Below are 23,056 nucleotides of genomic sequence, written 5' to 3'. Positions count from 1 at the left end.
TTTTTATGGCTGACCTGGAATGATGCTTCCTCAGCTCTCGTCCACTCACGCCCCTTCTCTACCTATGCTACATTGATGACATCATCATCTGGACCTATGGGAAGGAAACCCTGGAAGAATTCCACCACGATTTCAATAGCTTCCACCCCACCATCAACCTCAGCCTGGACCAATCTACACGGGAGGTCCACTTCCTAGACACCACGGTGCAAATAAGTGACGGTCATGTTAACATCCTACACCAAAAACCCACTGACTGCTATGCCTACCTTCATGCCTCCAGCTTCCATTCTGGACACACCACACGATCCATTGTCTACAGCCAAGCGCTGAGGTACAACCGCATTTGCTCCAACCCCTCAGACAGAGACCAACACCTACAAGATCTTCACCAAGCATTCTCAAAACTACGATACCCACATGAGGAAATAAGGAAACAGATCAACAGAGCCAGATGTGTACCCAGAAGCCTCCTGCTGCAAGACAAGCCCAAGAAAGAAACCAACAGAACTCCACTGGCCATCACATACAGTCTTCAGCTAAAACCTCTCTAATGCATCATCAGTGATCTACAACTCATCCTGGACAATGATCCCTCACTTTCACAGGCCTTGGGAGGCAGGCCAGACCTCACCCACAGACAACCCGCCAACCTGAAGCATATTCTTACCAGCAACTACACACCACACCATAGTAACTCTAACTCAGGAACCAATCCATGCAACAAACCTCAATGCCAACTCTGCCCACATATCTATACCAGCGACACCATCACAGGACCTAACCAGATCAGCCACACCATCACCGGTTCATTCACCTGCATGTCCACCAATGTAATATTTGCCAGCAATGCCCCTCTGCTATGTACATCCGCCAAATTGGACAGTCCCTACGTAAAAGGATAAATGGACATAAATCAGATATTAGGAATGGCAATATACAAAAACCTGTAGGAGAACACTTCTATCTCCCTGGACACACAATAGCAGATTTAAAGGTAGCCATCCTGCAGCAAAAAAACTTCAGGACCAGACTTCAAAGAGAAACTGCTGAGCTTCTGTTCATTTGCAAATTTGACACCATCAGCTCAGGATTAAACAAAGACTGTGAACGGCTCGCCAACTACAAAAGCAGTTTCCCCTCTCTTGTTGTTCACACCTCAGCTGCTAAAAGAGGGCCTCATCCTCCCTGATTGAACTAACCTCATTATCCCTAGCCTGATTCTTGTTTGCATATTTATACCTGCCTCTAGAAATTTCCACTACACACATCTGAGGAAGTGGGTATTCATTCTTGAAAGCTCAGGGTCTGTGCGCAATGTACGTCATCCCCTGAACTAGAAGGGGTGAATCAAGCTTCATGTGAAGAACTGAGATACTATTTCAGATAGGTTTGCTGTACTTCTCATACATATAACATAAAATCCATTCTACCAATAGAATAATCAGCTACAGAATTAGGTTAATTAAAACAGGCCTTCAGTTACGCAACGTCACAAAGGAAATGCAAGGGACTAATTGAAAGAGTTCCATGATGAAAACATGCCTACAACTGATTAAAATGAGATATAAAAGATAAACAAGGAGTCAGCAGAACAAAGCCAAAATTAATCCAGAAATGAGAGACTGATAATGGCAGTAAACATTAGAAGTTCAAATACAAAGTGGCTATTTGAACAAATACAAAGAAATAGCAACACATGTGTATGTGCTCTAAAAACAACACACAAATGTCAGCCAATGATTACAAATAATTTATTATAACATCTATCACCATGGCAGCGAGGCGCATTGAACACAGAACATCTAAACACAAATTAAATAAGTCACCTTCAATTATGGCACTCAGACTGCTGCTACTGAAAAAATAAATGCTAACCTAACCCTTAGAGATCAATAGAAAGAAGCCAAGAATTTCTAAATGAGATTTTCACCCTTCCTAAGCAGAAATAAGAAGAAAAATAATAAAAGAGAACCCCAGATCATAGCAGGTTAATTCTAATTTAGCAAATTACTTTGAGAAACTTGGCTTGAGAAAATGAGCCAGAAGGAGGAACATCTAATAGAGAAGACAATTATATAAAAAATCCAATTATCACAATTAGCTAGTTATACTGATTGGTCTATTATGAAATTTTCAGTACTGCATTGCATTTCCAGGAGACTTGGCTGTACACATATACATAGGTGCTAGAACTGGGAGTACTGGGGGTGCTGCCACACCCCCTGGCTTGAAGTGGTTTCCATTATATACAGGGTTTACACTTTGGTTCAATGGCTCTCAGCATCCCCATTATAAAAATTGTTCCAGCACCCCTGCAAGTATATAGGAGTTCTGAAAATTATTTGATGGGATAGATTTTTGTAAATGAGATAAACAACATACAATTACACAGCTTAACATATTAGCTTATTCCTCTGGGTCTGATCCAACTTCTAGAGTCTGCAGTGGCAATTGGATCAGGCTCGTAAAAGGAAACCACATAACTATGCGTATAGTTTTCCTTTCTGTAATTAAAATTAGATATTACAGCAATGTAAGAAGAAAAGTAGATCTGTGACCACAAAGCTGTTCTCCTAATCTTACATTTGGTTATAAAAGTATCTTTTTGCTTTCATCTGATTACATATTATTGATCTGCAGATTTCCTAATTTTCTCTTTGTTTCATGTTATTTTTGTGTGTGAGTGAGCCAACTGAGTCATGCAAACAAAGCATCTGATAAGAGCTAACCAAGCATTTTCCAGAAAGCTGGAGGAGTAACATATCTGTATTTTCACCAGCTCCAGTTCTTTGACTTCACAAAAAGTTGCATGCCTTGAGGGTGTAGGGAAAGAACTAGCCTCTGAAAGAAAGACTACTGCCCTTGTTTAGGAAAAAGAATGAAAGAATAGTCACTAATGGGAGTTGTAAGTTACTTGAAAGAATATACAGCATATATACAAATCCTATTATAAACAATAGCAGGATTAATATGCAAATTTCTCAGGTACATCACTGATCCTTTAGTTCCTCCCATTACACATGGTATTTCTTAGGTGAACAATCAATGTCTGCATTCCCAATCCTTTTTGTCTGTAAAAAGACTAACTTGGCTTTGTTCTGCACATGTATCCATATTTTTGTCTAATTTGCATTTACGTACTGCATGTCATCTACTCTTGTATCACTTTCTAACACACACCACCAATCTCCTTCTTTGTTGCCGTACAACCATATTAGGTTCCATTTAAAGATATATGTAAAGTGTTTCTAATTTACCCAACTCTTGGGTGTACCTTGTTGAAATAGAGTGATGATCCAGAAGAAATGACCCCACAGCCTTGTTCAGGTTTTACAATTTCTCCCCCAATAACTTCCTGCCATTCAGTCTTCAAACCATTTGGGTTCTCAAAATCAGACATTACAGTTGAAGGGAGGGAAGTCTCAGGGTGACATTCAGTGCCCTGATACCCTGGATCACACCTGGAGAGAAGCATAAAGACACCAGGCTCCTAAAGATACATACATATTCTACTTGATGTTATCCACAATTACTTTAAAACAATGCAGCAGCCCTTCTAAGTTAGATGTGAAATAATCAGACTCCCTGGAATCACAAGTTCAGGTCCTGGCGTGGTCAGTTCAGCCCTTCTGAAACAGATACACAGAAGCTACTATGTATGTAGATCTTTTTAATCAGACAAAAACGTAATGGCTATTCTGTTCCCAGGGGTATTAAGGGCCAAATTTCCAAACAGGCCTGCACACTTCTGTACATCTTCCGACCTGTGTATTCCACAATCCCTGATTTGCCTGGGCACACTCCTACATATGAGTGTGCAAACTGGAGGGTGTATTAGCAAACTGCAATTGGAGCATATACAAGTTGTCCACTCACAGAAGGGACCATGAACTGTTAAAAATCTGTCCTTACAAAAAGTTTTATGGGATATTTAAGAACAGGGGTTTGTCCTAGTGACGATGATCAAAACTTCCCCTCCACTTACAGTTACGTAGTGTTGCTGTCTCTCTTCCACCAAAGATGGTTACATTTTAGTGGTTAGTTATACCTGCATTTATTTAGTCAAAACACTCTTTTGGGATGGAAGGTAAATGAATGATACCATGGGGAGAGAAAGTCAATGGCATTTGGGTTACTAACGTGCATTTGTGATTTAGAAAATCTCTCCTGTAATGACCTATCTTGTGTGGACATGTACCACAGCTCAACTCTGCGTCTTAGGTTCTAGAATATTAACAACTATCAGAGATTTTCTTCCTGCTCACATGGCAGGAGCATTTACTTTTGGTGTAGATGGATCTTAGTTGTATCCCTGCTGTCCCTGTGAAGTTCTGGCCATGACGTGGAGCACCACTTTGCAGTGTCCAAGTGGTCTTAAAATTTGTTAGTCGACTATACTTTTCTATGTTTTTACAATGCAGATAAACATTAATTGGTTATGTTTTTTCTATATCCACCACCTACATAATTTTTAAAAATACCATCATATCTTCTCTCTCTAGCTATTTTAAAACATGCCAATCACTGTGGTATCTAGATGATCTTGAGGCCAGTAGACACTAGCCAAGTCCCTGGTGTAAGTCACAGAAGCCTAAAGACAGCTCAGTGTGATCCTGGCTGCCAAATAGTACCCACCCGGGGTCCACTCTGACAATATGGGATCAGCTGGTCACAGCAGTGCCCTGGTCATATCCCCTATGCCTGGGACAGGATGGTGATGCTGGAGTAGATGCAGTTATAATGGTCCTTACACCACTGACGGATCCCTCCACAGCCTGGATCCACCAGGTATATGCCTGCTTTGCTTTTGGGGACTGGAGCACTTGTTGGCTTTTGTTCTGGCCATAATGGTTTAACAAACACATTATTTCATTTATTTATTTAGATTTTAAACGATTGAAAGATACATCTCCAAAACTCTAGGTGACCTAACATCCTTATAACACAATACATAAAATCCCAGCAGCATTCAGAGTCACCATTTCCAGAGGAACTGGGAAACGTGCAATACCTGCATATGCCATGGTCGCACCAGCCGTGTCCATTACACATATTTGAACATTGCTGTCCAATGTAGATGTTGTCTAAAGCCCATTCATCTTGGACTGTGTAGTAGCACTGACTCCAACGGAAACGTGTAGCACTGGACCTGAAAATTAATAACAAAATTGTTTTATTTGTAATGCTTTACACAACTCTCTGCAAGAGGCTAGAATGCAACAAAGCAGAAATACAGAATAAACTAGTTCTACAGTTCTACTTGTAAGAGATTGACACAACCAAACATAGATTTTGATAAACTAATTTTCTAGGTAGAAGCACCCTTATGTGCAGGAGAAAATGAGGGACAATCCAATTATTCATGACGTTTCTGAGGAATGTTACAGAGATGCTTCAAATGCTTTATGCTTAACAGAAACATGAAGTTTAAAAACTTCATGAAGAGGAGCAAACTTCTATTCAGTAACATTCTGTGAGCATGAGAAGACATAAAACTAGAATTTCTGTATGTTATTTCCAGTCACTAACAGTTGTGTCATTTTTACTGTACACAAAAGTTTCACTTTGTTGAGACAATATTACAAGAATTTATGATCTGGTTATTGACATTTTAATCAGTTTTTAGAGGCAGACATGTTTTACACAATATATTTTTGCTTTTATTTTAATATTTTTTAAATGACCCCCTGTTGGCTAGGCACTCAAATGAAATCCAAACCCTGTAATTTCATGCCATGTGTTAAAGGTGTAACATTCCCCACCCATAACCCAGGTTTTGTGGTGGTTGTAGTTTCTGTCGTGCTGGTAATCAGACTTCTCCACTTCAGCCATTTCTGAGACCAAGGCTAGAGAAAAATACATAGCTTTGGCCATATTAAAACAAAAGAAAACAAAACAAAAAATATCAAAAGAATGTTACTAAGGTTGCAAAGTCAAGAGCTAAAAAGAAGAAATGCCAGAATTAAGTATGCCTGTGCCCCTGTATACATGTATGCAGTATGACATCATCTTTAACAATATGATCATATACCTTTTTACCCTCAGGACCCTTGCCTCATTTAGTGCTCAGGATGGACCTCCCTTGGGGATGAATCAGGATTATGTTAAAGCAAGCTGTTGTCCATAGGACCCCTAGCTCATTTGTTCCTGAAGTTGGTAGATGTGGAGAGAATGAGGCAGGGGAATGTAGGGAGAGAAAGGAGGGTCTCATGGCTGAATGCTGTCCTAGAGAATTGGATTCTGCCCCTACTTTTGCCAAAGAATTCCTGTGTAATATTAAGCAAATCACTACACCAAACTTTTCCCAGGTGGCCACTAAGTGAGAGTTCCTCATTTTGTAGGTGACAGCCTGAGACCCTGGGCCTGATTTGTAGAAGTGATGAGCACAGAGCTGTGCTTGAAAATAAAAAGTACTATATGATGCTAAGTACTCTGAAAAGTCAGGTCCCAGGCATCTCAAATGGGACACCCAAAATTAATGGATATATTTTACCATCATCTCTGTGTGTCTGAGCTCCCAATCTGTAAAATGGTGATAATATTCCACCATCTCAGAGGAGGGGTTTGTGAAAATAAATTAATTAATGTTTGTGAAGCCCTTGGATACTATACTGATGAGCTCCACAGCAAAGTCTCTCAGGAAATTAACAATTGTGTCTTCAAAGTAGAGTCTGAATAGTGTGCTGTAAATAAGACAGAGGACACATATTGAACAATGAGGCTAAAACAAAATATTGAATAGCTGCTGATTAGTGGAGCACCGTGCTTCGTGAACACTGAATGAAGCAGGGGATCTGTGGAAAAATAATATGTGATTATGTAATTAAAGACTGTCTCATAATGTATACGCATAAGGGAGCTAAAGTAAGATTGCTCAGGCATCCTTAATTTTGGCATTTCTTAACTTTTGTGCGCTTCACTTTGCAACCTGAATAATGTTGTTTTAACATATTTTTACTTTGATTTGATATATAATAGTGAGAACCACAGAAATCCATCCACAACTGAACAATAAAGTGAAGGCTTCTTTTGCATAGGAAGACCTCACTTTCTTAAAGATGTTTAAAGGTGATAGAGCTATAGCCAGACATATCAAAATGTCTACGCACTTGTGGGGAAGTGTATGTATCCCGATACTCAAAAAATGAACAAAGCAACAAGGTTAAACAATTCAAATTTGGGAATCTTAGTACATTCTGGGAGTTTATTTGAGCATTTAAGTCAGGGATGGGCAAACTATGCCCCAGAGGCCACATCTGACCCTCCAGACGTTTTTATCCGGCCCTCGAGCTCCTGCTGGGGAATGGGGTCTGAGGCTTGCCCTGCTCTAGTGCTCCAGCTGGGGAACAGGATTGGGGATTTGCCCTGCTCCACGTGGCTCCTGGAAGCAGCGGCATGTCCCCACTCTGGCTCTTACACGTAGGGGCAGCCAGGAGGCTCCACACGCTGTCCACACCCCAAGTGCTGACCCCGCAGTTCCCATTGGCCGGGAACCATGGCCAATGGGAGCTGCAGGGGCAGTGCCTGCGGACAGGGCAGCATGCAGAGCCACCTGGCTGCTCCTCCACGTAGGAGCCAGAGGGGGGACATGCCACTGCTTCTGGGAGCTGCTTGACGTAAGTGCCTCCTGGAGCCTGAACCCCTGACCCTCTACCCACCCCAACCCCCTGCCCCAGCCCTGATCCTCCTCCCGCACTCCAAACCCCTCTGTCCCAGCCTGGAGCAATCTCCTGAACCCCCTAATGCTTCATCCCCAGCCCCACCTCAGAGCCTGCACCCCCAGCCTGGAGTCCCCTCCCACACCCTGAACTCCTCATTTATGGCCCCACTCCAGAGCCTGCACCCCCAGCCAGATCCCTCATCCCCTCCCGCACCCCAAAGCCCAATTTCATGAGCATTCATGGCCCGCCATACAATTTCCATACCCAGATGTGGCGCTTGGGCCAAAAAGTTTGCCCACCCCTGATTTAAGTGATAGTTAGAATTTGGTTTAAAGCCTTCAGCTAAAGGTTTCTGTTCACCTTTAATGCTGTAGGCACTGCTTTTTCACCCAAATGAACCATTTCCCCCCCCCATTCTCAGTAACTACTTTTTATCAAAAATATAGTGAGAGTTTTACAGTATATAGAGTTAAAGCACCTGGGCAGGTTTGCAGATTAAATATTCCTTCAGGATATGATGTATTGACAAGTTACATCATAATAGCTATGAATGATCCATTAATGCCTATCACTTCATTTAATCCACAGAATAAAGACTCCCTAAGTACATACAGACACAACTGTCCATAAACATTCCGAGTTAGCTTTTACTGTTTATTTTGCCGGTGACCTGAAGATAATGTGCCATTGACTCCTTCCATCCCCACCCAAAATCCTTTAAATTTTTAGAACTGTGTTTCTAAAATTCATTGAAGTATATCAAGGAACACTAAAGCTCATTGAACAATGGTGCTCCTCAAGGTACCTTAATCATTTGCACTTCATTGAGATCACAATTTGTAATTCCACAAGAAGAACCATAACAATCGGTATTCGCTCTTATTGCATTCAAAGAAATAAAAAACCCACTGACCACAAGGAGGAATATTTTTTGTAAAAGACTGTTTTTAAATGCACTGAGAGATTATTTAACTCATATTGTGGTTCCAAGTTACTGGAGTAGAAGCATTATCTCTACATTCCCTTGCTTTTAAACGATGATCATTGCTTCACAAAACTCAATTATGCAGCACTAGAAACTGTGGGGGACATTTTCAAAGGCATTTAAGCACCTAACTTCCACTGCATGTTTTCTATTATGTAAGTAGTAAGCATGAGTCCTAGACACAGTTTCCTGTAGCAAAAAAATCTAGAAGGTATAGAATAAAAGGCATTTCCTGATTTCCCCCAGTTGTCCTGATTGGCTGCCCATGGTGCACAGCCCGGGGATACCATGACACACAGGGCTGAGAGGTGGAAGCAAAGAGATTTTACACCATCAGGCTCTCAACTGCTCTGCACAAGTGACAGGACCAGCAGACCCACTGGTAACAATTTACATCTCTTTTTGTGCAGAGTGTTGTGCAATGTACGGAATGCGGAATTTAAAAGTTCATCCACATTTTATGTGGCAGCACTGCAGAGATGCTGCATCCGGCCATGCACTGCACAGCACTGTAGCCGGGACTAATGGACTGTGCAGGAGATCCTTTGCAACTTGCCAACAGTGACAGACCAATAGGGGCCACTGCATTGCCTGCAAACAGAGGTGACCATTCCCACAAGAAGAAGCCTCTCCTCCAGACATATCTTCCTGGATATGAAACTGTTTCAGTGACCTGCCTTGTGCTTCTGAATGTGGAGTAGGATTTATGCCAACTGCAATGTGGAGTTTGAGTACTGAGCAAGAGTAATGGAAGTGCATACATAGTCTCTATTCTTAACATGGTGTGCTAGGCTATAGCCGCAACTCCAGTAACTATTAAAGAGTGTTGTGGCTAAAACTTGGTGCATTGACTTGAAAGGAAGTCCTTTCATTTAGCAATGGCATGAGATTTGTTTCTCATATTTACAGGTAGTAAGTGTATTGAGTTGAACTTTTTAGACCAACAGAAATGTGGCCAAAATCTTACCATAAAGAGCTTATGTGAAAACAGCTTGATCATTTTGTCAGAAACTGAGAAACGGATGGTCAGGCCTAGTGGTTGAAGTAGCAGTGGTCAGGCCTAGTGGTCAGGCCGGGGACCAGAGACACAGTCAGAGCAGAAATCAAGAATAGGATTGAAACAAGGCTGGTGCAGGATTAGGTGCAGTCTGTCAGAACCACAAAGTGGCAGGGGATACTCCCAGCGAGATAGTGATATTGAACAGACTGAGTGGATGCTCTCATTGGGAACCTATATCCCTGGCTTTTGGGTCACCTGGTTAGACTGGCACCTGTGGACTGCCTGAGCCCCGGTTGATGTGGAAACCTCAGGTAATCAGGCTCAGGGATGACTAATTAGCTCAGCAGCACTTATTGGGTTCAGGCTGACAGTACTAATCAGGCTCAGAGATAACCCATTACATTTCCTCCCCTCCCCCCATTCAAAAGATGTCTACCAGAGGTCTTTGGACCAGGCTTATAAGGGTGTAATTGATAGAATTCTCAAAGTGGATCTGGTGCATGTATGTTTTCAATGGGCTCCCACAAACGATCAGCTGGACCATCACCCTCCCAATCAACAAGGTGCATGAGCTTTCCTCAGAGAATTTTGGAATCCAAAATTTGCTTCACCAGGTACTCCTCATGCCCCTGGACCATGATGGGTGGAGGTGATGGTTGTTCTCATCTGGGCAAGGAGTTGTTGATGTGCTTTTTCAGCAAGGAGATATGGAATACTGGCTGCATTTTCATCACCTTAGACAGCTGGAGTTTGAAGACCACAGGGTTGATCTTTTGGAGGACCCGGAATGGGCTAAGATATCGATAATCCAACTTCCTTGAAGGCAGAGTAGAGTCAAGGTATTGTGTTGAGAGCCATATTTTATCCCCAACTGTGATTTGAGGGGTTGCTCGCTCATGAAGGTCAGCGAAACACTTTTAATCTTTTTGGGCTGAATCTAGATGGGTTTTCAATTTTTCCTGGATGCAGTGATGGTGTTTGACTAGGTCAGAGGCTGCAGGTACATAGGAGGCTTGTGGCATGGACCAGTGAAACCGAGGGTAGAAACCACAGTTGGCATAAAAATGAGTCTGGGGGTTGATCAGTAGTTGGAATTACTGTACACAAATTTGGTGAAGGGAAGGAGGGTAATCCAGCCATGGTGATGATAATTCACAAAGCAATGGAGGTACTGCTCCAGAATTTGGTTCACTCGTTCAGTCTGCCTATCAGTCTGGGAGTGATAAACTGAGAAATTATACAGTTCAACATTCAGGAACTTGAACAATTCCTGCCAGAAGTGTGAAACAAACTGTAATCCTCGGGCAGTGGAATCAGAGCACCAATGGGTTTGGTGCAGGGTTTTTTTGTTCGAGCACAGACATCACAGGATTCAATGTAGGACTCAATGGATGAATGTAATTTTGGACACAAGAAATATCAAGAGACCAGCTTCAACATTTTCCAGTGGCTAAAATGGCCATCCAGGGATGAGTCATGGCATAGCTGGAGTATTGCTAGATGTGGTTCACCACTGGGGATATAGATCTGGTCCTTAAACATAAGAATTCCATTCTTGACAGAGAATTTCGGTTTAGGAGCTAAGTCATACCACTTGAAATAAGGTTTACTGCAAATGGATCATGGGGTAGGAGGGGCTTCACATGAGAAAGCAAGCCATTGTCCACCATCACACTGATGAAATGGCAAGCTTAAATACTATGGGACGTTCAGGAGCCATATTTTTCTTGTCCAGCTACTCACCCTTGTGGACAGTGCATTGGGTTTTCCATTCTGGGGAACAGGTCATGGTGAAATCGAACCTGGAGAAAAAAAGGACCACCAGATCTGAGGCTGGTTGAGAGCCTTTCCTGTTTGCAGGTACTCCAGGTTCTTATGGTCTGTATATTCCTGGGTCAGGAAACATGCACCTTTCTGAGAAGATGAAGATGCCATCTAGGTAGATCATCACGAACTAGCCTAAAACATCCCTGAAAATGTCCTTGACAAAGAGCTAGAATGTGGCTGGGGCATTGGAAAGACCAAAAGGCATAACCAGATAGTCAAAATTATCGTGACAGGTGTGCAATGCTGTCTTCAATTGGTTACCCTCCAAATAAGACTAGACTGTAAGCCTCACAAAGATCGAACTTGGTAAATACCTTTGTGGAACTGATTCTTTCCAACAGCTTGCTGATCAAAGACAAAGCATACTTGCTTTTGATGGTGATTTTGTCCAAGGCATGATAGTTCATGCAAAGGTACAAGGAGCCATTCTTCTTTTTTCATAAACAAAATTGGGCCCCAGAAGAAGATATGGATGGATGGCTGAAGATCATTGCAAGATTTGCATCAAGGTATTTCTGGTTCTGATAAGGAATAAATTTGTCCAAATGGAAGTTTAGCCCATTACTGGAGATCGATGGGGCAATTTTAGGGTCTACATGGGAGTAAAGTATCAGCATTCCTTTTATCAAATACATCAGCAAACTCTTGATATTTTGCAGGGATTAATGTGCCATTAACTCCTTTAATCTGCTGGTCTCAGAAGGCAGTAGGTTTCTCAGTGCTGGTTCTGTTTGGCCCGGACTCAGCTAGACATGATTTTTGGCAATAGCTCAACTCAAATCATAGCTTGAGCATCTTTCATAAAATGTGTGGATCGTGCACTGAGCGCCATGGAATATTGAGCATGGTCAGAGAGTGTGGTGAGAGTGTGAGTGTGAGGGAGCTGGGATTGTTTAGCCTGCAGAAGAGAAGAATGAGGGGGGATTTGATAGCTGCTTTCAACTACCTGAAAGGGGGTTCCAAAGAGGATGGCTCTAGACTGTTCTCAATGGTAGCAGATGACAGAACGAGGAGTAATGGTCTCAAGTTGCAGTGGGGGAGGTTTAGATTGGATATTAGGAAAAACTTTTTCACTAAGAGGGTGGTGAAACACTGGAATGCGTTACCTAGGGAGGTGGTAGAATCTCCTTCCTTAGAGGTTTTTAAGGTCAGGCTTGACAAAGCCCTGGCTGGGATGATTTAACTGGGAATTGGTCCTGCTTTGAGCAGGGGGTTGGACTAGATGACCTTCTGGGGTCCCTTCCAACCCTGATATTCTATGATTCTATGATTCTATGATTCTATGACTTAATTAAATTAAAATGCAGAATCTCTTGGTGATCTTGGATTTCAGCCTGGAAGGGCATGGTTTATTGGACAACTGAACAAAAGGACAGCATGCTACCGTCAATCTTTACCACTAGATCTGGGGTGGGATTCCTTTGTACTGGCAGCTGATTAACCTTAGTGAATCCAGTATCCATGAAATTGCTAGAGGCACCAGAATTCACTAGCACAAGCTGGGTTCAATTCACCTCAGAGACGGAGAAAGACCTGCAGGTGCAGAGGATGACAGTTCATGGCTGCCAAGACACATATGGGCAGAAGAGGGGACTTTGTTGGAGAACTCAACTGTGAGGTTACATCCAGATGCAAACCCTCTAATGGGGCTGGACATGATTGTTTCCCTGGGTCTGCTGAAGGTCTGGATTTAAGGGGCACACAATGGCAAAGTAGGGCCCCCCCAGTACAAAAGGCTGTTCTGATGCCAATGCTCCTTCTCCTGATCAGTGAGGTGTCTTCACTTCACATCAGTCTGCATAGGCTCCAGTTCTAGGACAGCTCAAGGGGATGGCTGGAATGAAACAGGATGAGGCTGGAGTTGTGTGCACCTCTTCTTTCCTTGGCATCGTTCGAACAAATTACTCTTAATCTGGAGGCACAGTTCAATATACAAATCCAAACTAATGGGAGGTTTGACCTGTACCAATTCATTTTTCCTGTCATCGTTCAGACCCTGGAGTAAATGCTGAATCTATGCCACCATGTTCCACTCTTGTCAGCAACCAGATGCTGAAAACGAGCAGCATAGGTAGACACAGGCTGACAGTCCTGCTGGAGAAACAGCAGTGTGGCTTAGATGGTATGGGCGCAATTCAGATAATCAAATATTACAGAGAAGGTGTGGATGAACTTGTCAAAGTGACTGAGAATCAGGCTGGCCTGTTCCAGGAGTGGCTAGCTCTAGTCCAGGGTTTCACCAGTCAATAAATTGATAATAAGCCCCACCTTGGACTGATCATCAGGATACATTGCAGGACTCATCAGGAATAAAATCAGCACTGATTAAGAAAACCAGAACTTCTGGTGGTTCCCATCAAATCCTTCTGGCAGTGAAACCTTTGGGCTGTGTCCCAAAGATACCATGGCTGACGGTAATGGGGTTATCTGTGGCTGTGGGGATCTGTGAGTGGAGGAAGGCATTCTCCAGATGCAATTGGACAACTTGATCCTGAAGACTCTGGACCATCTCTGTGATCTCAGTGATAAACATAATTCCAGGGGTTTCCATCTCGGCTTCTGGAGTTGGGCACAAAAGGAGGCAGCCTACTCAAACTGTCAGAAACTGATAGATGATCAGTCCTCGTAGTTAAAGCAGCAGCAGTCATGACTAGTGGTTGGAACTGTGGCAGTCAGGACTAGTGGTCACCCTGGGGACTTAAGCCAGGGGTCAGAGCAGGAATTAAGAACGGGGTTGGAACAAGGCTGGAGCAGGACTAGGAGCTGTCTGTCAGAACCACCAAGTGGCAGGGGATACTCCTAGCGAGGTAGTGATGTTAAGCGGACTGGAGTGAGTGCTCTCACTGCCTATATCCCGGGCTTGGGGTCACCTGGTTAGACCTGCACCTGTGGAGTGGCTGAGCCCTGGCTGATTGATGAGGAGCCCTCAGGTAATCATGCTCAGGCATGAATCATCAGGCTCAGGCTGAGGGATGAGTCATCAGCACTCATCAGGTTCTGAGATGACTCATTACACTGACTAGGACTAGAACAGAATGCTGGGGTTTTTTTTGTCTTTTTGTTAAAAAAGAAAAAAAATTAAAAAGCTTCTCAGCCATTGTGCTGGAATCTCAACAAGCCAGCTATATCATTGTAATGCAAATGAGAGTGTTCAATGCAAATGTGATCTGCAGCAAGGCAAACAGTGCGGATTGGTTCCTTACCACAGCACAGTGGTAAATTGGATAGAAGTGATTGGAAGGAACCATATGAAAATGAACGTGACTGTCACATGGCTCTGAATAATAAGAGCTGTTACATATCTAGGTGTCTGTCTGGATTAAAGAAAATGTATTTAAACTAAACTCTTGGTTGCAAGAGCAGCGTTAACAGAAAAAACAGTCCCTCCCATACTTTTCGAAAGCTCTCCAAAACTACACTGCAGCTCAAGGTAACAACTGGCTTAAAAGGATTACTCCATTAAAAATGGTAATCAAGATTTTAAAAAGCCATGTTAATTAAAGAAAAAAGAATAAAAGGCGGAGTGTCAGCTGCATTCTCAGTGATAAAAAATTGGCTGTCCGGACAATTACCATTTGGCCACCTACTAAAACAAAAAGTGTAATATCAAAGATTTATATAAAAATAATTACTGGGGAAAAGCACCTTCAATTTGTCACAACTGTTTCTCAAATTTTATACTTTTTCTATGGCTCGAAATCTGTTTTTGGCTTCCTGATGATATTACCTTTGAGTCAGGTTAATGTCAAATTTAAGTTATTGTTATGGCATTACAGTTAGAAAAAAGGAAGAAATCATACTGATTCCCAAATGCAGAAAAAGGTACTGCAAGCAAAACACTCTCCTCTTTCTTACAGAATTTTTGTGATATATAATTTAAAATAATGCTGCCTTCTCTCCTGGTATTAAGGAAACTTGAGGAGCCAATGCAAATTTGAGGCTGATCAAAATTATATTTGCTACGTTCTGAGATACTGTAATTACATTTACTCAATTATCCTGAAACTCTCATTCAGTCATTAGGTGTTGATTTGTTTATGAAGTCAGCAAACTGGCAGCTGTTTGTTTCTCATTAAGGCCTGTTCTTATGTAAATGTCTTTCATAAAATTGAAATAAATTTTCATCAGTGTTAGAAATGTTCAATTCACGTACAATATAATTTCAGAGAACAGGTGCATACATTTGATTTTCCCAATGCAATTAGATTCCTTATAACAGATTTTCTAATCCAACAGATCTCAGCTAAAACAGGGACCTTGTAAAACCATGATTAAGTGGATGCACTGCATTTACAGATGCATGTCAGTATAAAAATACCAGAAGATTAAAAAAGGTTTACGCCAAGGAGAGACACTGTTTAAATGACTCATTTGAAAAGGAAAATGATCCAGTCCCACGGTGAATATGCACCAACTCTAGTTCCTTTTTCAAAGCCTGAGCAAAAGGACTTTGCATTACAGGAAAAATTCATCTCTCAGAAAGTAGAGGCAGAACACAGAGCATCCCTGCACACCCTGGCTACAGCTCTGACTATCACCTTTGGCTTTGGGCCTTAGTAGAGGTTGTGGCTCCTACCTACACAAGACTCTGATTCAGAGGATCCATGTAGTTCACTGAACCAATGGCCAACACCAGTGGAATTGCATTTCTGTGGCCTCAGAGCAAATTTAAGGATTTGGTTCCAAGTAAGTAATAGAGATACTAGATTGACTGAATGGACTTACTGCTACATTTTCATCTCAGAAAACCTACAGAATTAATAGTTACAATAATAAAAATATATGTACATGAGGTCAAATGATAAAAAGAACTGCTGATTTATTTAAAATTTGTATTTATCAAGGGCTAAATTGTGCTTTCAAATACTAACATGGCCATATGGGGGAGTAAGGGTACCTCCCCACCTGGCTGCACTAGGGCTACCTAGAGCTTGGGTCCAGTCCTCAGTGCAACTAGGGGGTGAACAAGAGGTTGGGGAGAGATCAGAAGGCCCTGGAGTAGGTGATGCCACGGCTCAGCTACTCCCTCTATGCTGCATCTTAGAAAGGACTGACATATTCTCTCATCCTCTAGCAGAAGAGGGGCTTGGTACAGTTCCTCCCAGGGCTCTGCCCTGGGCTGTGCAGCTTTAATGGCTGCTAGACTAGCTGAAGATTAATAAGTCTGCTACAGCCTTGGCTAAGAGAGATAGGTCCTTTAGCTCATGCATCAAGCTTCCAAGGTCCCAGGTTTGGTGCTGGTCACGCCGATTGGGGTCTGTCGACATTACACAGTGATAATTTGTACCTTAATTTCATACAAAACTCTACTAACAGAAGGAAATCTTTTCAGACACAAGATAAATTGGGATATATTAATTATTTATGCATGGCATAAACCAGTAACTTCACTATTATTTCACTGCGACTCTTCCCTTTAAACATGTCTCCTAAATTGAAAATGGAATCATTTTCTTCTGTCATCATATATGTCTAGAAAACCTAAAATGAAAAAATGCCTGTATTAACATCATTTGCACATTTTACATTATAACTTTAGGTACTTTGTATGTCTTACTACTGAGTTTAAAAACAACTTATTTCGGACCTGAATTCTAAAAAGCGTGAAAAGCTTCTTGCAAGCTACTGAGTGCCCTTGGGCCTCCCAAATTTGACATCTGAGGCCACTCAGCACTCTGTAGGTTTGGGACTATTATAATCTAACTATTTGTTCATTGGCCTTTGAATGGTAATGTTTAGTATTTTCTGACCGATACTTTATACAAAATATGTAGAGACGTGCAGATGAAATGACTTTCAGCCAGCCTATGGAGAGTACAGAGTTAGGCCGATCGTGGCTCCCAGTGGCTGTGGTTCACTGCTCCAGGACAATGAGAGCTGCTGGAAGCAACGGCCAGTATGTCCCTCGGCCCGCGCTGCTTCCAGCGGCTCCTATTGTCCTGGAGCAGCGAACCGCGGCCACTGGGAGCCGCAATCGACTGAACCTGCGGATGCGGCAGGTAAACAAACTGGCCTGGCCCGCCAGGAGCTTTCCCTGCACAAGCGGCGGAACAAGTTTGGGAACCACTGCATTAAAGGATCAGAGTTTTAGTGTGTATTATGTCCTTTGAAAAAACACTTGATGTTCTTACCAATACTTCACAATCTAATCAGGTTAGGAAGATAGTCAATGATAAAGTATTGTATCTGGGCCAAATCCAGCAGCCGTTTCTCAGACAATACATCCATTGGCTTGAGAAAGGGCAGCAGGATTTGGCTTATTCCTTGTGATAAAAGTAAAGGTTAAGTGAATAATTACATCAAAATATGTAGTCTCTTACCAAGTTTTCTGTGGTAACAAGGCTGTAATTCTCCTCCACTGCATGAATTCACTAGAATGGTAGATACTTGCTGATGTAAACTCCTGACAGCTAGGCATACTTGGAAGGCATTCCTTAAAATAAAACATTTCAATATCAGGTTTAATCTGGAGGCAACATTAGGAACTGAATTCTTTCTGGAAGGTGAATCACATTCAGTGAATCCGGAGGTTGTGTGGTCCAGATGTCAGAGCAAAGAACTGAAAGCCAGAAGGATCCTAGGACGAGCCAAAGGCTTTCTTTGGTAACCTCATAATAGTAACAGTTTAGGATAGAAGAGACCATATGGCCCATTTACAGCAGGTCTGTCTAGCATTATTACCATGTGATGTTTTCTCCTCCATGTGGATGTCTAATTATATTTTTCAATATGTTCACAGACGCCTTTGGTATAATTCTCCAAAAACCCTTTAGTGTCCTTTTGCTGTCCTCCTGTATGTGATTCCTTCACATTCACTGGCAGTTTAGTCTACTAGCCTCCTTTTTACAATGTTATGCACCTCCTTCAACTCACCTCTTTTTATAGTGAAAATAAATGCAAGTTCATTATCTTTTCTGGTTCTTCTGTATCATTCCTGTAGTTGACTACATCAGTGTCCAGTACTCTTGGGTGTGGTTTTGGTGTCACTATTATAGTACAGCACTCAAACAATATCTTCTAAATTGTTTGTTTCCCTTTTTATTTATACAAGTATTCAGTTTCCTCATTCTACTGCTGCTGAAAATTCACCTACTTGGTTTAACTTCCTGCCCATTATCATCTCTCCGAGAACTTTTTACTGTTCGCTGTTTTTCAGCATAACCCCTTTTTCTATTTTTCAGTATTACTCTCACTATTCTGTGCCATATTTCTTAGTAGAAAGAACAGGAAACTGGGAATCAGTACTCCTTGGTTCTTTTCCCAGCTCTGCCTCTGACTTGCTGTGTAATCTTGGCCAACTTAGTCAATGTTGCTGTGTCTCAGTTGATTTATATGTAAAATGGGTATAATACATTTCTACTTTACAAGTACGTCACAGGCTCGAAGACTACTTTATATAAATAACACTCAGATGTTTACTTGTAACTCTGTAGTAGGAGTTAAAACTTGGTTTGTTTTTGGTAATTATATATGTGTTAAAAGCTAAATTAAGAAATAATTAATAATATTTTGTCTTCATTTCATCTGAAGATCCCAATCCTGCAATGAGCTTTGCCCAGGTGCAGGGGTCCACCTACATGGAGCTCATTACAGTGTGGACTCTCAGACTGTGAGTTCTTTAAGGAAGGGACCTGACTTAAATGGAAAGCACCTAGCACATCTTGGGTGCTATATAACAAACAATAGAATCATAACTTGAAAGTACTTTTAGTGACTGAGAATATTTGTACTTAAAGTTTAAAGAAGCTCAATATATATTGTTTTTCAATCATCTTTAGAGAAATAGGAGAATCTAAAATCACACCAGCCATCCATTAAAAATATTAAAATACTGACCAAAAATCTCATAGCTCTGTTATGTGATTTTGAATACTTCTTCTTAAGAAAGAGGTTCCTTCTAGCAATTTTCCAAACATTTTCTCTGATTCATCTCTCATAAAAGGTCTGATAAACACAGTCTGATCATTTAGTGAGAAGCAAACAGAACTTTCAGACATTTTAATTAATTAGTGCTTTGTTTACTGGCTAGATTACCTCCTTGCAGCATACCACAAATAACCTCCACTCTTATCCTTTCATCATGTTAACACTTGGTGATGTGGGAAAAATGATTCAGCTGCAGGCTTTTCCTCTGAACTCAACTCAATTGAGACAGGACAAGGACACTGAAAACTAAAGGGAATTGATCTCTCCTTAAAGAAAAGGACAAACTCCAAACACCTGCCAGTAGGATCTATGTGTAGAGACTATTACAGTTCTTTCCAAGTAGAAGTGACATGAACATCATTTAAGTACAGTATGTATTGCTTTGCTCTGAATACTATTTCAATCAATGAAACATTACTGAAGTGAGAATAATGCACTGTTTAAACCTTAGGCTACTGCCATTTATCTACTCTGCCCCCCAAAATAAAGTATCAAGACACAACATGACACAGAAAAACTTTTATATTACTCATGAAAAGTGCTGGATTGGAGTCCTGGATACTGAAATCCTCCCTGCATAACTGCAGGATCGGTACTGCACAGTACATGCTTCTCTAAAACTCCCTTAAACCTGCCATCTAGGGAGCTCAAGGATAAGATGTTAGTTTACTCTCTTGGCTAGTCAGAGTTTGGTCTCTCTGTTGACATGGACAACAAGGATGCAAATTAAGGACCAATGCAATAATCACACTTTTGTTACAGGAAAAGGATTGAGACATCAATTCACATAGGCAAATAACAAGCCAGAGGTGGTGTTCACTGTTGGTCACTATTACCCTGGGCTTGATTTGAACCAGTGACTTGAGGTAAGAGGCTTCATATATCATTACTAGTCCCCAGAAGGGATGTACTTTGGGTCTACAGAATGACTGAACATGAACGCAGAAAGAATTTATGCAAAACCACATTCTGGCAAATAGCAGCTATATCTTACTACAATAGTAGCATGAGAAAGGTGGGACTCACTATGCTGTAGTGGTCATAAGCATTCCCATTTTTTCCTCTATAAATTAATCCCTTTCTTCCACAATTTTGTATTTCAGACTTCCAGACAATGTTCTTGCAAATGTTATGAAAAGCAGGATGTCACTAAACATAAAAGTTACTAGCCAATCTGCCTTACCTCCTGAACAAGGTGCCAAGTCAGGCCGTGGTTGGTGGAGTACTCCAATTTCACCTGGTTGTCCATGTGAGGAGTAAACTGCTGGCCACAGCCCATCACCAAGTTGAACTGTATCATATATGAAGCTCCAATTTGCATGGACTGTGTTTCCACATAACGCATGCTAGAGGTTAATTTAGAATCTCCTGTAAAACTGAGAGATAAGGTAGAGAATCAGAATTCATTTCTGAAATAGCTCAAAAGGTAACATTCTGAAAGATTGTGGTATTAACTACAGCTTTACATCTGCAAACCTTTCATTCTGCAGACTACCACATAAGAAAGAGACCCAGGCATGGTCTTCACAGACCACTAGTAGACCCCTGACCCCAGTTTGAGAACCACTGAACTATAAGTTATTATGATATTTTTTGTGTTACAGTAGTGTCTGGGAACCCTAATCAAGTTTCAGGTATGCTACAGATAAGCAACAAAGAAGAAAGTCTCTGCTTCAGAGTGCTCACCATGTAGGTAAAGTAATTTCAGATGAATACTGGACAATGAAGATAACAAAACATGAATTTAGTTAAAATGTCTTTCTTACATATATTACTAGTTAGTGCATTTGAATACCATCACCTTGTGACAAAAGCACAGTTACTTTCTCCAATATACATTCCAGAACTAATATCCACAATGCATATTTGTATTGCATATCCTGCATTTATTCTGAGTGAATTAGCGGAGGGTTATATATATATATAGTTTGGCAAAATTTGAGATCAGTAAAGCAAAGTCACAATAGTTCAATTGAACAAAATAAAGACATTGAAAGTAGTAAGTCTGAGTAAGTATCTGAAGATCCCCTATCCATGTTAGTTGAGAAGTCCTCCTTCCTGAAACTGATGGGTGTATGCACCCCATTCCTGGAATTTAAAATGAAAGCCTCTCCCCCCAACCCAAGTGTGAAACTTGACTGTGTGAACTACTGCAGGATTCGTTGTTAAACCCTTTAAGTTGATCTCTGATCTCAGAGAAAACTTCACCTCTTCGTTAATGCTGGTACATAGACCAGAAAAAATTCTTACAAGAGAATCTTGGTTTATCTAACTCGCAGGTCATTACTAAAATGAAATTCCAAAAGAAGTGTCCTATAGGAAAGGAGGATAGTCTGTGTCTATGATTGTCCAAGCAAAGCTTTTTTTCACTTGGAGGAAGTTGCAATATGGACTCATGGAGTCCTTTATCACCCACAAATTGCCTCCAGCTAAACAACAGTAGCATTAAAGATATGATCTCTACCTCCTTTCCCACTACTTTCCGCTACAATTCTCCAGTGTACCTGTTTCCAGCTGGACTCTACTGCTAGTATAGTTAATGCGTTCTTTGTGTGGGGAAACATGCAGTTGGAATACATTTGAAGATGTTATAGAAAGATAGACTAATGTACCTAGTACAAAAATAAATAGAAAGAGACCTACATGAAGTGTATTTAAAAACACTGTTTTATAAATATTAGTTGTGAACTGATTTCTAGTTATGTATATAATTACAGATGAGCAGGCAGAGAAAAAGCCAATACCCACATGTACCCTCAAAATAATCATTCTACCTGCAAGCACTCTGAACTAATTGGTACTTCTGGGAATTATATCACAACGAATGTCAGCCAATCGTCTTTGTAAATTGTGATAGGATTTGCAGATTTACTACACTTTCAAGGCCAGTACTTCCAGGAATAATAGAAAGCCACATATAACTGAGTGATAAGGCTAAAGTGACCTAGAATATTAACATAACAGCCAGACTCCAAACTCCCATATTGGGCCCAATCTTGCTCCAACTGAAGAAAACAGAAGTGTTAGCATTTTACATCCCCTTGTGTCTGATATACATAGATAATCCCTAACTATATCATCATATTATATTTTAATTATATTTAACTGATGCTTAAAATAAAAGGAATAGTCTCCAATGAAATACAAGCAAAATCTCAATCGTGTATAATGCACTCACATTGTAAGGATTTGTCCAGTCAGTTTTACTTCTTACTGATTGTGAATCTGGCCCATTATGACAATCTCCCTCCCAGCACAGCACAGCCATTTCCTCTCCCTTATGGGCTAAATCATAGTTTCATGATCTGGCCCAATATGATTTATTCATATGCAGCTAGTTTAATTTACACCTATGGGAATATCCCAAAGAAAAGGCTTTAAGTTAAGTTTGATAACTACCTCCAGTTAAACAAACAAAGGTGAATGAATATTAGAGTTCATATTATGCTCTCACTATAATAAAAAAAATATGGGCTTAATCATGCGTGTATATGACCATTCTGCAAAAAAGATGCGTGCAACTTATTTGTTTTTGAAAGTGAAACTCTCTGCACTCAGTGTATTCCTGGATCTCTTCCGTATGTTGAATCTACTTACTATTATAAAATATATGACTCAGATGTCAAACAGGTTATAAACAGCAAATTTAGATTG

At 41.0% G+C, this 23,056-nt stretch overlaps 1 protein-coding gene across 2 annotated transcripts in view; it reads right to left on the bottom strand.

Moving 5' to 3' along the window:
* RELN (reelin) overlaps positions 1-23,056 on the bottom strand; it is a 456,663-nt gene that overhangs the window by 106,669 nt on the left and 326,938 nt on the right. For both annotated transcript variants that reach the window (XM_073328520.2, XM_073328521.2), the window contains exons 21-24: positions 20,586-20,778; positions 17,797-17,909; positions 5,015-5,152; positions 3,278-3,464 (exon numbers count right to left, since the gene is read on the bottom strand). In XM_073328520.2, coding sequence (XP_073184621.1) covers positions 3,278-3,464; positions 5,015-5,152; positions 17,797-17,909; positions 20,586-20,778 — 631 coding nt within the window. The remainder of the gene's footprint in view (positions 1-3,277; positions 3,465-5,014; positions 5,153-17,796; positions 17,910-20,585; positions 20,779-23,056) is intronic.

Source organism: Lepidochelys kempii, chromosome 1 (genome assembly GCF_965140285.1).
Source record: "Lepidochelys kempii isolate rLepKem1 chromosome 1, rLepKem1.hap1, whole genome shotgun sequence".
In the NCBI taxonomy this organism is placed as follows: Eukaryota; Metazoa; Chordata; order Testudines; family Cheloniidae; genus Lepidochelys; species Lepidochelys kempii.
This window is presented reverse-complemented; position numbering and strand designations above follow the sequence as displayed.